Source organism: Mesitornis unicolor, unplaced genomic scaffold (assembly GCF_000695765.1).
Source record: "Mesitornis unicolor isolate BGI_N332 unplaced genomic scaffold, ASM69576v1 scaffold5859, whole genome shotgun sequence".
Taxonomy (NCBI): domain Eukaryota; kingdom Metazoa; phylum Chordata; class Aves; order Mesitornithiformes; family Mesitornithidae; genus Mesitornis; species Mesitornis unicolor.
In genome coordinates this window covers 31,749-48,855 of record NW_010208009.1, presented here as the reverse complement: position 1 = coordinate 48,855, position 17,107 = coordinate 31,749, and the positions used below count along the sequence as shown (strand labels likewise).

The following is a 17,107-nucleotide window of genomic DNA, read 5'->3' as shown; positions in this document are numbered from 1 at the left end:
ATACAGCTTCCTGTCTGGGTGTGCTATCAGAAAGGCAATTCTAAACACAATACCTTTGAAGAAGTCTCGTCTAACTTTTATTATTAAAAGACTGTAAAAATGAACCGGAGATCCACTCATCTCTAAATAAGATCTATCTTTGACGTGGACAGTTTCTGCACCATGAAAAGTTTAGATGGAAGGAAAGGATAAGGTGTTTTTTAATTAAGTTATATACTCAACATTCAAATACTCTTTCTACGTCTTAATATATTAACTTACCTTGAATGCAAAGTAAATTCCCTAACCATATCTATAGAAATGTATAGGGCTCAAAGATAGGTGGTAGCCCAAACATTTAATTCCTAAATGCTCAATAAGGCTTAAAAGCCGTAAGATGGAACATCTCCCATGTTTCCTAGATCATCAACTGGATAAACAATGCTACAGCAATCCACAAAACACAGACCACTGACTCCCAGAACCAGGAATTATTATACTGAACAATTTGCTGGATGAATGAACATCCAAATATCTGTGAGAATAATGCTGAACACAGAAATACTGCCAACATGACCTTAGAAGGAGGGTAAAAAGCATGAGAACATTGCTTTGTCCTAAGAAGAATTGATGTATATAAAAATTAAGTTACCAACCCATGGCTGGCTGCTGACTCCAACTAAAATAACCTATTTGCCCAGGGCTGCTCTGATCGTGCATTTCCCAAATTGGATTGTAAGGCTCCAACCCATCAAATGTATCTTGGTAAAAACTACTAGATCAAATCCTAAGCAAGTGACTTTTTACTAAAGGAACCCACCCCCCCACAACAAAGCCAAAACAAAACCCGTCAAAAATAGTATTTAAATCTTTAAATACTAAAATCCTTTGTATCCTAGAAAATATCATTCTTGAAAACTTGGAAATAGGCAAGCTGGACTTTCCTCAGATCCTCTGTCATTCTAGGATGTATCCAGATAGCAGCTAATTTCTTTGTACCCACAGATTTCATCAGGTTCTTTCTTTGAGAGCTGTTGAGTCTTACTGAAGGCATTAGAACTGCACAGGCTTCCAACAAGACAATATTTGCAAATATTCTCACATTTCTGGTTGGTCAAATCATCTTTCCCATAAGTACTGCAAGAACTAAATCTGACCCCCAGAACAAATGGAGGTTTGAGTATTGTTACGTAGAAAAACGTGTCAGAAGACTAGAAATGTAACCACTGCTGTTCCTTTTTCTTAAATTGAACCACAGTTTAGCTTAGTATTTTATTTCTGCTATTTCACTGAGACAGGAAATTCAACTATCAGAAGGAAGCCAGTAGATAGCAAGTATTTTGCAGAAGAAGATTTAGTGTTGCAAGTCTTAGTTCTACAATTTCATGTATTTCAGTGTATTTCTGAAAACGTCACTGCTCCTTGTTTTGAATAGGTGTGTGAAGCAGAAACCTGGGGAAGTTTCATAGGTTTGAATCCCTTTTGACACTTTTGTTCACTAAAATAATACTAATTAAAGGTTAGGAACTTAATGTTAGGAACAGAACAGTTGATTATCACAAGTGTAAAGATTCCATCATCCTCCTGTCATGAATGGTGAAGAATTCTCAAGATCATCACTGGACAATGTGGAAATACACAGGTTGTAATAAATATGATGCAACTCATTTTAGAATTACATAGAGCACTTAGAAAGTAAATCAATTCAGCTGCTCTACAGAAGAAATTGCATCTTAGAGACTGAAATGTAGAAAAGGTAAAATGTAACAAAGCCAAATTCAAACCATGTATCACTCCACATTCGGAACTAAAAGGAAAAAAAAAATCAAATGCAGAATAAGATATCATGAACAGCATTTCGGTAGGACAGAAAGTGTTTCTATCCATAAAGATATGTTCCTAAAAACCAACTGAAATACAAAATTTGCTTCCATTTCTGAGGGACAAAGAGAAGACAGTATGACAGCTGATGAAGAAAACAGCAGCTAGGATAGCTTCACTAAGTGGTCCTTCAATGTGAAATACTTCACAAGGGCTGCTGATATTGACCTTAGAATTATATCCAGTAGGACAAAAATGTTAAGTCGGTCACCTTCAGTATAAATAGAGAAAAAAAGTTTGTAGAAATACATAGGAACAGTGTCCAAACCGTTGAAATAAATAGTTAAGGCTTATTCTCAGATTGTGCCAGCCTGTGTTACTTACTGTCCACACCTGCAAGAGTAAAGTGTGCTACAATATCCCCATGGCAGCTTTCTGCTTTCGTTTTGCTTCGAGGGAGCCAATAGAGGAAACACCGAAATCAAGCAATTCTCGACTAGGTGGGTCAATGCAGAGAGCTGAAGTAACTTGCAGCAAAGCTAAAATGTAGTCCAAGCTATCAATATCTCTCAGGATTATGACACCTTTTAACTAGTACAAATTTCATCTCGCGACTTTAAAGTTATTACTTCACTGCAGTTATGTTGCTACCTCGGTCCCTTGATAAAATACTTCACTGTGAAGTTTCACAGGAAACACAGTCTTGAAATGCTGTGCACCCGAGTTGCACACCTTCATTTCTTCACTCATGTTCCTATTACACTTAATTAAGATACTACTAAATATACCTTCTGAACACCAGTGTTGATAAAAGAATAGGAATACCCTAGCAGCAACAACATAAAACTTCCTAACTTCATGCAGAAATGTTCTACTGATTTCTGGTTTGCCTTTCTTTCCTCGCCCAATAATCCACTTCATACAAGTGATCAAGAACTGTAATTCCTCGCCATAATGCTCTAAATATTGCAAAAGGAAAGAAAAGGAATCCATGTCTAACATACTGCTGCGTATGGCACCACTCCTGATCCTATATTTGATAAGTACTATTTGGTATTTGTGCTTGAGCTTATTTCCATTTTCCTATCACTTTTTCCATCAGTGAGATTTAACTGGTAGTGATTTTCTAGGCTTTCGGTACAATTTTATTTTAAAATGGCATCCTTTACTATTCCAAAACAAATAACTGCTACTGTCCTACAGTCTTCATTAGTTTTTTTACTTATTCTAGGCAGCAACATCAAGTAGATATTTCTTTTATTATTTATAATTTCTGTATATTCTTGTTTCTTAAGTAACTATAACAATACAAACTTTGGCTTTCCTATGAAGAAAATCTCTGTTTCAGAAGCACCCCCCCTCTGGAGATTTTGTTCAGAGCCGAATATGTATGCTATTAAATAAGTGAATAATTAATTCTTTGGAGCATCTCCTACTAGGTATGGCAATTTAAAATGTTTAAAATGCACGTTTAAATGTTATAGTAATTGGTATTTAACGGCTGCGGCCATAATTATTTCTAATAACTGACTAAATCAAAATGAATTATTACAGATCTTGCGTAAACCCTTATTTAGATATTTTGACTCTACTTTCTGTATCATACATTAATGCTCAAAGAATAGTATTTTAAGAAATTGTTGAGTGAATACATCCAGCAATAAATTTACCTAAATTCCTACAAAAGGTCATAAGTAAATAAAGATATTCCTCGCTGTATTTGCCTTGTCTAATCCACAGAGTAAGTGTCTGGTCTAGCTCTGCAGTAGTATAATTCAGCATTCCAAGGTTTAGCAATTATTGCACTAATTTTAGAAGCTGTTCTTCCTCCAACGTTTTTACCCAGAAAAAGCTCTAACTACATCATTGAAATGACTAGAAATACCAGTGCATGATAAACACAGATGTATATCCAACTTACTTAAATTGAAAAGCTAAGAAACTTTCTAACACGAAAGATTTCTGGAACATCATCAAAACGTTTCCCAGGCAGCTTTCCAGCTTTCCATGTGCATCAATGAAATCTTCAAATGACGCATTTGAAACCAGCTTTTCACACAGCTTCAGTTTTCAAAAATAACTATGACTTAAAGGTATAATGAGAGCTAGTTCCATATAAACACCATGAGCACACAATCTAGTGTGGAGTCTATCGTAATTAAGACCAGTGATTCAATACCTATTGCTACTGGCCAGGTATCATAGCAACCTTGTGGCACTGAATGCTGCTGGAAAACTGTTCAGCACCAGCAAGACTATGCTTCAGGAAAATCTACAATGGCACTACAGATTGTCAACATCTGTGGAGGTTGTTCCAGGGAGAACAACAAAGAAATCTTTAAAAAAATCCTGTGCTTAGAAAATTGACAGGGATGCTGCAGTAGCACTACTAAAAGGAAAACATAGAGAGGAAGGAAAGACATTTTTGTCATCAGTTGCATAACTCACGCACCCACTTCCTAATACGAACCGTACTAGCTGGAGACTTGAACTAATGCTGCATTACCACATTGTTTATGTGTATCCAAAGTATTGTCTTCTTTCTTTTCTTTTTTTTTTGTTTTATTTATTTACTAAACACAAGCTTCATTTATCACCAACACTAATCTGAAAACGAAACAGACCCACTTTAAAAATAATATTTAAACTTCCACAAATGAACTCTAGATAGTCTTGTATAAATCTGCAAAAAAAAATAAATAGAAAAACACACGTTACTATGAACAAGAACCCAATATTGATTTTTCTGCGGTGCAGTAAAGCATCTCCATTCTATTTGGCTGCTGTCAAAGCCACTCTTTAACAGCTGGAGTCAAATTGCACTATTTACAGCAAGAGCCCTTGTCAAGTGGACCATAAGTATTCTAACAATACACTATTCAAATGGCACTTTGCCACACAAATTGCTGACTTGATGAATACCCTATGTCAACGACTAACGCCAATATAAAAGTTTCATTTTTATGAGAGGTTTTACATTCACATATTAAGTAAAGCTTTCTTCAAGAACTATTAAGCTATATTTTTTTTTGGGGGGGGGGAGGGTCTTTTGACATCGAAAATAATTAAAATCTGTTTAAATATATCAAGGGGATTTGACAACATTAATATGGATCCTGTGTTAAGTGCATTTGTCACACTCGTCTGTTCGTGGTACTCCCACTGGCACGTGCAGCACAATAAAAGAGTTAAAATGGTCAAAACACCATGAAATCAAAGCATTCTGCTTTTGGGTCTGTGATTTACATGATGACAAACGTTTTGGGAAAGAAAATAAAAAGCCTTTGAAGTTTGGGATGCTCCGGGAGGATATTTTTCTTCTTTCTTCTTAGGATAAAGAGAGGCCCTTACTTTGCAAATGTTATTTTGTCTTAAGTTTAGGATTAATGATAAAAAGTAATGATCGACATTAAGAAAAAATGCTGAATCTTACTTGGGATCTCCATGCAGATCTTACAAAAATAGGAATCACTCACAAGCGTAATACAAACAGGGCAGAAAAGCTGCTCGTTTTTTCTGTGACATAAATCTTCTGAAGTCGAATGCTTAAAAAAGAGGCTAAAATGGACCGCTTTAATTTAGCTTTTTAAAGTAGAAACGTTATTAACTATTTAGTGTTACAGTTAGTTTTGTTGTTAAGTTTCTAATACACAAGTTGCCAAAGAAGCAAACTGATGATGAAATACTCATTGTATACGTGTATACTAAAACCTTTTATTAATCTGAAAGTTTCACGAGTTTCATCTGTGTGGTCATTATATGCTTACTAATATGGTATGAAATGTTGAATGCTCCAATATCCAGAGAACTCTCACTGATTTCCTGGGATCTGGATTTCAGGAGACTATTTCAAGATGATAAAACACAATGACCTGAAAGAGTCAACACATCATGTTTTCAAAAAGCTAAAAAAAGTTTCCCGCATAAGAACTAAGAAAAACAGCAGACTTCATAACAAGCCTTCATTTCAGCAACAACAAAACAAAACTAATAAAACTCCTTTTTTTAGACCACACTGGGCTTCTGGAATAGCACTCAGTGGATCTCCACTGTTATATTCATCCCAGGTTCAGCTACACCCTACACATTTAGCCTCCTCTACCACACCGGCTCTAATAGGGATGGAGGTGGGAAGAAGCACCGGATGTTACGGATCGCAGATCTGTGAGGAATGGAAAGTGGATTCCCAGGTACAGAACTTAATTTGTTAGGAAATCAAACTAAAATAACATGACTATAATGACAAAAAAAGAGATGAAATTAAAAAACAAAAAGGTATTTTGACAGTCATAGGGAAGTCTAATAGAGGTCATTAATATTCTCTCAAGAAAAGGTTTTCATTGGGAAAAGATAATTAAACAGTTTGAACAAGAAAATGGAATATTCTATTGAGAAACCAGAGCAGTTGATATGTACCTCTGATCAAGAAAAGCACTATAAATTATTACAACTTCACTGCCATCTATTGCGATATTACTTCTAATTTAAGAACATTATAATCCCCTAAGCACGTTAAACTCCACACTTTAAAATTTACCAAAAACTATTTTCCCACATTTTCCCAGATCCCATGAGCAGCACACTTTTCCCAGCCACTTTCCTAAATCCATGCTATTTTCAATTTAAAACTACAGTCCAAAGACAGCTACAATAACTTTTTGTGTTGTTCCTCTTTAAAAAGGCAAGAATAAACTATTCCTTTTAATAAACCAACAGTGAGATCAGATTCTGTGTCAGTGGCCAACTAGTGCACCATCTGCCCCACAACGTGCTCAGCAGGATTACACTCTAATAAGACTTTTCAGAAAATAGGATCAGAAAGAACTTTACAAACTGGACTAAGGTTAGTGAAAGGTCAAAGACAAATATGAAGAGTTAAACAATAATCATTATAAACTTAAAGTTACATGTAAATTTGTAGCTACGATAAAGAAGACAATCAGAAAAGAAAATTCAAGAGTGAGGACTTTAATTAAGCTGTACTTTATCAGACATTTTTGGAATATCCAGAATTTCATTTACCATAATTAATAAAGCCAGAAAAAGGCCAGAGACCACTCTGAAGGCTATGTCCACATGCGAGTTAAGAGAAAGCATTTTTCATCTTCCCATACCTGTGGGAAGGTATTTTTCATCTACATTGAGGAACAGCAGACATAAGTTCCTCTGTTTACTGCAGAGGATGGAATTTCCAAAGCCCATTAATTAAAAGGTGGTAAACATGAACAATTGAGGCCCTGTTCTTAAGATTCACTGAGCTCTTGGTGCAAGTGTTCACTCCTGATGCACTACCAGGTTTTTTAGAAAAATGTGTGCATTGTTATTTTCCAACCTGAATAAGGTAATACCTATCCTCATTTTAATACAATCTCAAACTCATTTGAGACAGTTTTAATAATTGGCTTTACATTTAGCAAACACAGGCTTTAAAAATATCTACAGATAACTGATAAAACATAGACATATCTAGGCCACAAGCAAACAGAACCACGATTTCATTTTCAACCTTACTTCTCATTATATGGTGTCTCTACACTCATTTTCTCAGCTTTAACACCACATTAACACTGCTTTGGTTATATCCTTCTACTATTTTTTTATTCCAAAACAAAGAGCACATCTTTGCTATCGGTCACAATTATTTAGTTTTACAAATTCTGTAAAAAAATTGTTAGACAAAGCTAAGTACAGCACCTGGCCAAATCTCCTCTGAAGACTGTCATATCTGTTGGCAGAGCAGTATCTCACAAGGAACATTGCCATCCTCTTTCTAACCAATAAGATGCCAAATTTAATTACACCAATATAAATTGTTCAAGAAGGACAGGGAACTGCTGGAGAGAGTCCAGCGTAGGGCTACAAAGATGATCAAGGGAGTGGAGCATCTCCCTTCTGAGGAGCGGCTGAGGGAGCTGGGGCTCTTTAGTTTGCAGAAGAGGAGACTGAGGGGAGACCTCATTCATGGTTATAAATATTTAAAGGGTGAGTGTCACGAGGATGGAGCCAGGCTCTTCTCGGTGACAAACAATGATAGGACAAGAGGTAATGGGCACAAGCTGGAACACAGGAGGTTCCACTTCAATTTGAGAAGAAACTTCTTCTCAGTGTGGGTGACAGAGCACTGGAACAGGCTGCCCAGAGAGGTTGTGGAGTCTCCTTCTCTGGAGACATTCAAACCCCGCCTGGACGCCTTCCTGTGCAACCTCATCTAGGCGTTCCTGCTCCGGCAGGGGGATTGGACTAGATGATCTTTTGAGGTCCCTTCCAGTCCCTAACGATCTGTGATTCTGTGATTCTGTGAAATGCAAGTCATTTGCATTCTGTTCTGTGATGATGTTAACAGAAAACAAACACCCAACAAAAACTGGCATTGAATGACAACAAGAATCTGTAGTGTCACAGGAAAGCAACAATGGAAAGGCCAGGAGCGTTATGCCATGATGTGCTTTTTCTCAAGATGTACATATCCATCCAGAACTGTGGGTTCAAGTGTTCTGAGGATACTGGCAATAGGTGCAGGCATTAGGAAATAGGGTCAAACACAGGTGCTAAGTGTCTGAAAAACTTCATCTCAGAATGAAGTGACTAGTGACTTCGCATAAGGCACTCCCCCTGTCTTTCCCATTTGTTCTGTGAAATGGGGCTGAAGGCAAAAAATGTGAGCCAGCTGGAACAAGGCTTGACAAACTTAAAAAAAGCCTCCACGCCACTTATACGGGGCTACACATCAGTGAAGGTGAAAGGATAAAGAAGTTAGATCACAACTCCTTGTTCTTGAGAAATGCTCTACTCTTCAGTCTTACCTTATCTGAAGATTTTTCTGTATGATTGTGAGAGACCATGCCACGCTTATAAGAGCTGGAGGGTTTGTATCCAGAGTTTTTATTTCTGCTTGACTCTTGAGATGCAGGAAGTACAGCATCTGCCACTAAGCATTCTGAATCTTCAATGGAACTAAGAATTGCTTTTGCCATTTCACCCGTTTCATGTCGCTCCAGTGTGCCTAGAGAAACACAACAGAAGTGTAAATTTTTCAAGGAACGGCACTGTTTTGTATTGCAGCATGAGTATCATAGAATTAACTCAGCACATTTCATGTAAGCAGATAAGTCATGAAACATTTACAGATGAGCCAACTAATTCTTCATTTTCCTTTAAAATGTAATCTTACACAAGGGTCTATTCTACAGCATTGCTACATTAAAAAAAAAACCCAAACCCTCAAATTCTAAAGATGTCACTGTCACAAATACCCTAGATTCAGGCTGCAAGAAACCCAAGGTATTTTGTATAACACGTGAAGTCAGATTTCAAAAGGAGGAAAGGAAATTCAGAAGAAAACCACTTTCCCTAACTGTTCAAAACAATGTCATTTGTTTTCTTCTCACAGAGTATCTATAGCATTAACAGCGTAAACAATAACACATTTATGTACTATTTTAGTGCTGTCCTCTAGTGTTATAGGTTCCAAACAGCAAGGGAAAGCTCGAATGCTTCCTTCCATTCCTAAAAACCATCGTTACCTCCAAACACTTTTTAAACACCTGAATACGCTCCATGTAGCTCAGCAGTCAGGAATATGACTACAATGTTTCAAAGGCTATTTCATCGCTTGTGTGGCTCTAGGCAATCCAGTTCCTTTAACTGCTAAACCCAGTTATATAGTTTTAGTAAATTCTGTTTAGTAATAAACTTAGTATTTAACTTATAACTTACATTAAAGATATCTAAACTGAGCTTAAACATATTTGAAATGAGCTCCGATTATATACTACACATTTCCTATAGTAAACAAATGAGTAAGAAACTGTTCAAACACCCTGCTTCCTATAAATATCAGAGATAAGACATGTGAAGGGCTTTAAAAGTATTAGATATCTGCTATAATGTGAAATGGCTTTTCCCTTAAGTTTGAATTCTTTGTACCCTCAAGTAATATAACATGAGTTTTCCCTTTCATTGCTACCAGAAAAAATGTATAACATTGAAGTTCTATCAGTAACACCTGCTAAAAATATTGGACTGGGATTGAGGGATCTCATAGAATAAGTGTTTGTGTGTGTACGTGTGTATAAAATCTCTTTATCTGAAATTATTTCTGTGAAACTCATCCATTTCTGTTCACTGTAGTATCACCTCTGTGACTTATATGGCCAAGAGTCTTTGAATTCAGAGCGGAAGCACTGCAACCGATTCTTTGTCCTCCACAAAATCAATTGAATAGCATAGATTACTATAATGCACTGAAAAAAGAAGGATCAGCCCCAGTTGTTTTTAATACGTCATTTTCTTCATCTCTCCCCAGGATCTGCAGCCAGTATCAGAGATCATTACAGAAGTGAATATTTACTGGAAAGAAAGCCAAGTTGCCCAAAGATCTTTGCAGTCCGACTGTCTACAAACACTTCAAATCAATATTGGTTACAGAACTCTCACTACTGCAACATTTCAGTATTTCAGGAATGCAAAAATGTTATTAATAGAGGCTTACAGTGAAAGACTATACAATTCATACTAGACATGAGCAAACACACATTCTTAATAGTATTATAGTGTTTGCAAAATTAAGACGTTTGGAAATAATGCAGTCACTCAGCTAGTATAATTTGGCCTCTTTGTATATGGCATGGAGTCTTCCAAGCTGTAAGCACGTCCTATTTCCCCACTGAGTTTCCTACATCATTCAGAGCAAAAGTCACCAAGGAAGTAGTTGTTTTCTCTTGTTGTTATATATGAAGGACTAAGCTTTCACTATCACCTTCTGCAGCAAGTCCAGTATGAAGATACTTCTTAATCACAGATCTCTGTATGTGTGCATACAGCTGAAGCTGCAAAAAAAGGGCACAAAGTGCATAGGAAAAGGAGTGTGATGGGAGGGAGTGAGTGGCCACTAAAGTATTACAAAAAGTATTTGTTTTATCCAGTGTGCTTTATAATTCTGAAGAGCCGAAAATACTGATTTGCAGAGTGAGTAGTAAATAAAGGAAGAGATCTGTATTATGTGACTCCTGAATACATCTTTAAGAGAAATAAATGAGGTGGAGGGCGGAGAAAGGATTGTATAAGTGACAAAGACATTCTGACCACTGCGAACAGTCAAAACAATACTGGGGAAGGATGACTGTTTCAGAAACAGTCATTTGTTACAGATGTCATCTCTGATTTTAAAGGAAAATAAAAATAAAACTAAAAAGAATACAGTCTTTGTCTTTTGTTACATGGGAGTACACGAAGGATGATAAATAAAGACAGCTCTCACACTTGAAGTATTTTAAACACAAACGCACCCAAAAACTTTTGATTGGGGAGCATAAAATAACAACAGATAAAAGGGAAAATACAGGATTATTTACATGGCAGCACCACCACGGCTAGCATCCCCTACTATACATAGGAAACACAGGAAAAGTCTGTCTTCCTAAAGCTGTGGCCATGGCAACCAAGTCTCAGGAACAGACAAGAGTGGAGCATTTCACTCTCCTGGGCAGCTCTGGACCACCAGATGTGACTGGCTAGAGACTGTTACAACAGCTTATTCTTCTTCTGGACCAAGTACTACAAATTGTGTCTCTTGGTGTTAGTGCTGTCCACACAGTTCTCCAGGTTGTGCTCTTACTGAGCGATGCATTGTTACGGGGGAGGTCGCACATGTTATCCTGCCTCAAGACGAGGTATTCACTGGCATCACATGACCTGTCATATCATCAGGCTCCAGTGCTTTCTCTTTGCTGTCACAGCTTAAGTATTGAAAAACCTCAATATTGCAGTGCTGCTATGACCCAGTAATTCAGCTGAATCTTACAGCATAATGGTTATCTGTGAATGAAAAACAGTTTCAGAATTGATTTTATTTAAATAGGCCACATGGCCAAGAACAAATCCTTTTCTTTACAAGTAGTCAAAATAAAAAAAACCCCTCACCTTTCAAAACAAGTATCATTTGTAATATTAGCTATTTTATTTTCTGTCAAGATCTTCCTTTCCATACATATCTGCTTCATCTGTAAAGAAACTCCCATCCACTTTCCTCTGTGCTGGTACAGTCAGAAAAGCAGGAAATTTTATGTTCCTCCTTAGAAGATGCTTGAATTCTACAGGACAGTGGTCAGGCACTTTGCTTGCACCATTTCTCCTAACAGCTACTACTCTTCTATATAGAATGGCCCAGATGGAATAAACATCGCATTAAGTAAGCGTATATATTTCCAATCAATGCCAAGACAAAAGTAAATACCATCCAACAAATAGAAATGGGATAGTTCAAACAAAACCCAGACTATTAAAATCTAATAATCTTTAAAAGGATATTTTACATATAGGAATAGATTAACTGTGGAAATGCCCTGTGACTGCAGCACTGTACACAGGCACATGTGAAGTGTCTTGGTAGACATTTTCATAATGAATTTGGAAGATTTCCATCCTGTCATTCAACTGCCGTACACTACCGGTGTTCTTCAGAATATATGTTTATAGAATAGCATTAGCTAACTTTTGTCAGAATATCCTTCAGCTAGAGAAAGCAATGAATCAGAATTATCTAGGCTGGAAAAGACCTCTAAAGTCAGAGTCCAACTGCCAACCCAGCACTGCCCACCCCACGACCAAACCATGTCCCCAAGTGCCACATCCACACATTCTCCAAATACCTTCGGGAATGGCAGCTCCACCACCTTCCTGGGCAGCCCGCACCAATGCCTGACAACCCTCTTGGTGAAAAAATGCCTCCCAACATCCAATCCAAGCCTCCTCTGGCACAACCTGAGGCCATCTCCTCCCATCCCATTGCCTGCCACTTGAGAGAAGAGACCAGCACTCACAATGAAGAAAGCCACTGGAATATCATACATAATGCAGGTTTACATATGTAGGTAAAAGAACAGTTCCCTAATGCAGCCAGTCCTTATCTTCCTGCTGCGGATACAATATCCCCCAAAAATGGAGGTGAAAATTCCCCTGTTCTCTCCCTGACTCCATCTAAGCTATTCTAAACAGCAAAGGACAATAATCCTGTAATGGGAATTGCTGAGATACAGTAAGTGTGCTAAATTGGGCTGAAGAGAAGTGGTCAGCTCTGAACTTAAGAGATGCGAGCAGTTTCTGTCTATATTTACTATTATCATATGAAACATGAAATGAGGGTGAGAATCCATACCTAATGTATGGAATGAGCCGTCTCCTGCACCGATATTAAACACTTCTGTCTGACCACACTGACCATATCAATCAGTTCTCATCTTGCCTGGTTAGTGTTTGTTGGGTTTTTGTTTGTTTGTCTTTAATATATGTAATCATTATTAAAAATAAAAAAGAGTGAAGATCAACTATCAACTGCATCCTTTTATTCTACCTTTACATATTCTACCTAGCATACATTAAGTACATAAAAGTATGTGTGTATGTGTATACCTATGAATATAAAGATACCTGACTATTCTCAGTATAAAAGAGTATGTCCTTAGCTTCTGCAGATCACAGAATCACAGAATATCAGGAGTTGGAAGGGACCTGGAAACCTCCCCCAGCCCAATCCCTGCCAGAGCAGGATCACCAGAGCAGTCACACAGGAACACGGCCAGGGCTTTGGGTGTCTGCACACAAGGAGACTCCACAACCTCTCTGGGCAGCCTGGGCCATGCTCCATAACCCTCACACTCACAAACTTTGGCCTCATCTTCAGCTTGAACCTCCTGTGCTCCAGCTTGGGACCATTGCCCCTTGTCCTGGCATTGGCCATCCCAGAGCAGAGCCTGGCTCCTTCCTCCTGACACTGCCCTTTCCCAATGGATCCCCAGGAATGAGGGCACCCCTCAGGCTCCTCTGCTCCAAGCTCAAGAGCCCCAGCTCCCTCAGCCGCTCCTCAGCAGGAGATGCTCCACTCCCTCCTTCAAGCAGTTCCTGTCCTTCTTGAGCTGAGGGCCCAGCACTGGACACAAGATTGCAGCTGTGGTGTGAGCAGGGCAGAGCAGAGGGGCAGGAGAACCTCTCTGCCCTACAACCACCCCTTCTCATCCACCCCAGGATGCCATTGGCCTTCCTGGCTGCAAGGGCACATTGCAAAAGATGACATTGCTTTTTTTTCTTTTCACCCGAATCAGACTTTTCTAATCTCCACTACCTTTCACTATTCTTCATCAATAAGTAGCTACTGAACAATGATTCAAATTTAGATAACTATGAAATATTCAAGTGCAAGCTATAGACTGACCTGAGACTTACATGTAAAAATATAAGATGCCATTCAAAAGGCAAAGCATTAGTTAAGTTTGAACTTAAGGCTGATAAACCAAAAGAAAAGAAACCAACACCTCAAACACTAAACTTCCACAAAGCATATATATCCATGTTTGACTTATTTCAAATCATTCACAATTTCAAAATATGCTAACTAATGTTTCCTCATCCTTTATGTCTTTCAGAAAGGGATTTCAGTTACAGTTTAAGATGTGCAGAGAAACTACAGGCAATCTTCCATCTTGTTGCATGTTTACATTGGCCTCATATACATTATCTTTAACATACCTTGAATTTCTTTCCAGAGCTGCTTTCTTAGAGTAAGATTGTCTAAACCAGAAACTGTTTAATGTTGTGTTAAGTGTTGTTTACTGTTACAGTGCTCTTGGCCCAAGTTACCTTGTCTCAGTTCAGCAGTGCAAAGCTGGCTTAACTCACTCCCTGTGGGTTCTCCCTATCTCTAAGGATGCTTCTTAAGCACGAAGGTGGAGGGGGAAGAGAAATCAAGAAGATCTCAAAGCCACAGTGGTGTCTGCCCTGACTATTAATGTTGAAGGGCAGACCATGACCTAAGAACAGAAGAGCTAAATCACTAGAGCCTTCCTCCAAATCCAAAAAGCTCCCTTTAAGGGCAATACAAGCCTTTCACAGTCTTCAATTAAATCCTTCCAGTAATGCAACAGAGTACTTAATATTTGAGACAGAGTTTTGGGAGGGCTATTCTTTAGAGTTTCACAAGGGATAGTGAAATTAGGTAAAATATAACTGTTGCAGAGATCACTGTTGGGAATATCAAATGAGACCTATTTGTCCTAATATCAGAAAGGGTACACCAAAAAGTGGGGTTTTGTATCACAGGATTTATTATAAAGCACAGGGTTAGACTGAAACAAGAGAAGTTTTACTCAAACTACAGAGTATCTTGGAAAAAACCCACAAACATTAATGAAGCAATTTGTCATATTTCCTCTTCCCGAAAAACTTGAATCTCCCCATAAGCCTTCTAATGCTTGAGTGCTTTAATTCACACAAATTACGGCATTTTTATCAAAAGTTTTATCTTACTAAGCAAATGTCTAACTAAAATGACTCTATAGACATTTCTATCAAGTAATACTTCATAATTTAACCATTTGGCACTTCTGAAGACTTGAGGTTTATCATCAGTTAAAGATGAAATGCCTTGCCCTACTCATACAAACTGCATAGAGATCAACCTAGTGCTCCTTCCTAACAAAACCATTTCACAGTTACTGCATATTACTCCTGCAAATATATAAATGACTTGGGTTTTTGACCAGGATCCTAGGACCCTACGCAAAAACTTTGGCAGCGAGGAGAAAGTGAACGAATAGACTTCACAAAATCTCAATACCAAGACATTTGTTCAGTCCCAAACATGTAAAAGTTACACATGTAATGTGCTTCACAAAAGACTTACCAGATGTAGTTACCAAGGACTCTAAAACTGAGTTTTGTATTAACCCAGGTCCTCAGGCTCTGCAGAGTTCATTGAAAGAAAAGAAAAAGGTAGTGACCACTATGACTTCGACCCTAGCTACAACCACAGCCTCCAGCATATGAAATGCTACCACAGTCACCCACTCATATCCAGTGCTGACCAATGACCTGAAGAGAAAAGAAGAGAGAGAAAGACAGAGATATAGAGGGAGAGAAAGGGAAAATGAAAAAGATATCAAAAGAGCCCATAAATCACTAATTTTTGCAAGGACAAAAGGGTCACAGGAATGTAATTATTGTGGCTTCTACAATTACATAGCTATAAATGTATAGTAAATTAATGACTGAGTTGGCTTTGATACAGTTCTAACTGTTTTAATAAAAATGTACAGCTTACTTCCTCACAGCCACAAAATGAAACCTAAACCTTATTTTACTAAAGTTGAATCAGTTTCTTTCCAAGATGGGAAAGGCTATCAGACACATTATCCTAGTACACACACTAAATGAGTTTATTTAAAAAAGACCTCAAACAAAGAAAAAGACCCCAGAACCCACGCCAACAAACCCAAACCCCATACATTCTGCAACTCACGTGATGCTTACAAAGAGTTTACCAGAGGTTTAGGAGACTTGCTATTGCTAGGACTGATTATGAAAATATTGGAGCATATATAACTACAAACAAATTATCTTTAAACAGTGTTTGAAAACGTTCCAGCATGTTTGACCATCACTGTGATCAAAGGTTTGAGCCATACTACCACTAAGTGCAGAGTAATTTCATTTTCTCCACAGCAAGGATGCTTCTGAAGGAGAAGAGGTTTGCTTTAACAGCTTAAATTATTCAATGTGGTATTAACATCCTAAGAAACATTTTCAGAGTCTTTCTGAGTTCTTGTCTACTTTTTATATAGATTTTTGTGGTGTGATAGAAGTGATTATGCAGATGGATTTGAGTAATGATAGACACTGCATATTTTATGGGGGCTGCCAAGCTCATTAAAAGCCTGTTTTAATTTATTGATACCTGTGTAGTTTTTAAATGCTTGAGCTAAAGGTTTCTATGCTTGACAGCTACACCTTAAGGTGGTGGGATTTTTTTTCTGTTTCTCAGCAAGAGTACTTCAAACCATTTATCATTCACATTAAAGTCATGAAATATACAGGCATTTCATAAAATCTCTATGTCTTCAAGGACAGACTCCAAGCTGAACATTACACTTCTGTGAAATACACCGTCCATGCTGATGGCTCCTTCCCAGGGCAATGACAATCTTAATTGAGGCACTATTACCTTCCATTTGCCCAAGCAACAGAGGTCTATACAGAATCCATCCCACACGGTGACATACATAAGTCAATCTTATTATAGTGAATGGAAGTGATAGTCATTCACTGACCTCTCTTTAAAAACCCAAGCTATATACATGTAGAAAATTGTGCATAAGTATCAACACAATGCGAAGTTTGCCAAGACAGGTAGCAAAGACAATCTCCAAATCGAGGTTGCAGGCACTTTTACACAAGTCTCTGATGCATTGTATACATTAAAACATGTTCTTAAAAATCACATAATTCCTAGAGCATTCTGAGAATAACTTTAAAGGAA

The 17,107-nt window shown here is 37.8% G+C and overlaps 1 protein-coding gene across 1 annotated transcript in view; it reads right to left on the bottom strand.

Moving 5' to 3' along the window:
• The window catches only part of WDR72 (WD repeat domain 72), a 55,543-nt gene that overhangs the window by 15,249 nt on the left and 23,187 nt on the right, over positions 1 to 17,107 (bottom strand). The window contains exon 13 of the mRNA XM_010192339.1: positions 8,604 to 8,803. Coding sequence (XP_010190641.1) covers positions 8,604 to 8,803 — 200 coding nt within the window. The remainder of the gene's footprint in view (positions 1 to 8,603; positions 8,804 to 17,107) is intronic.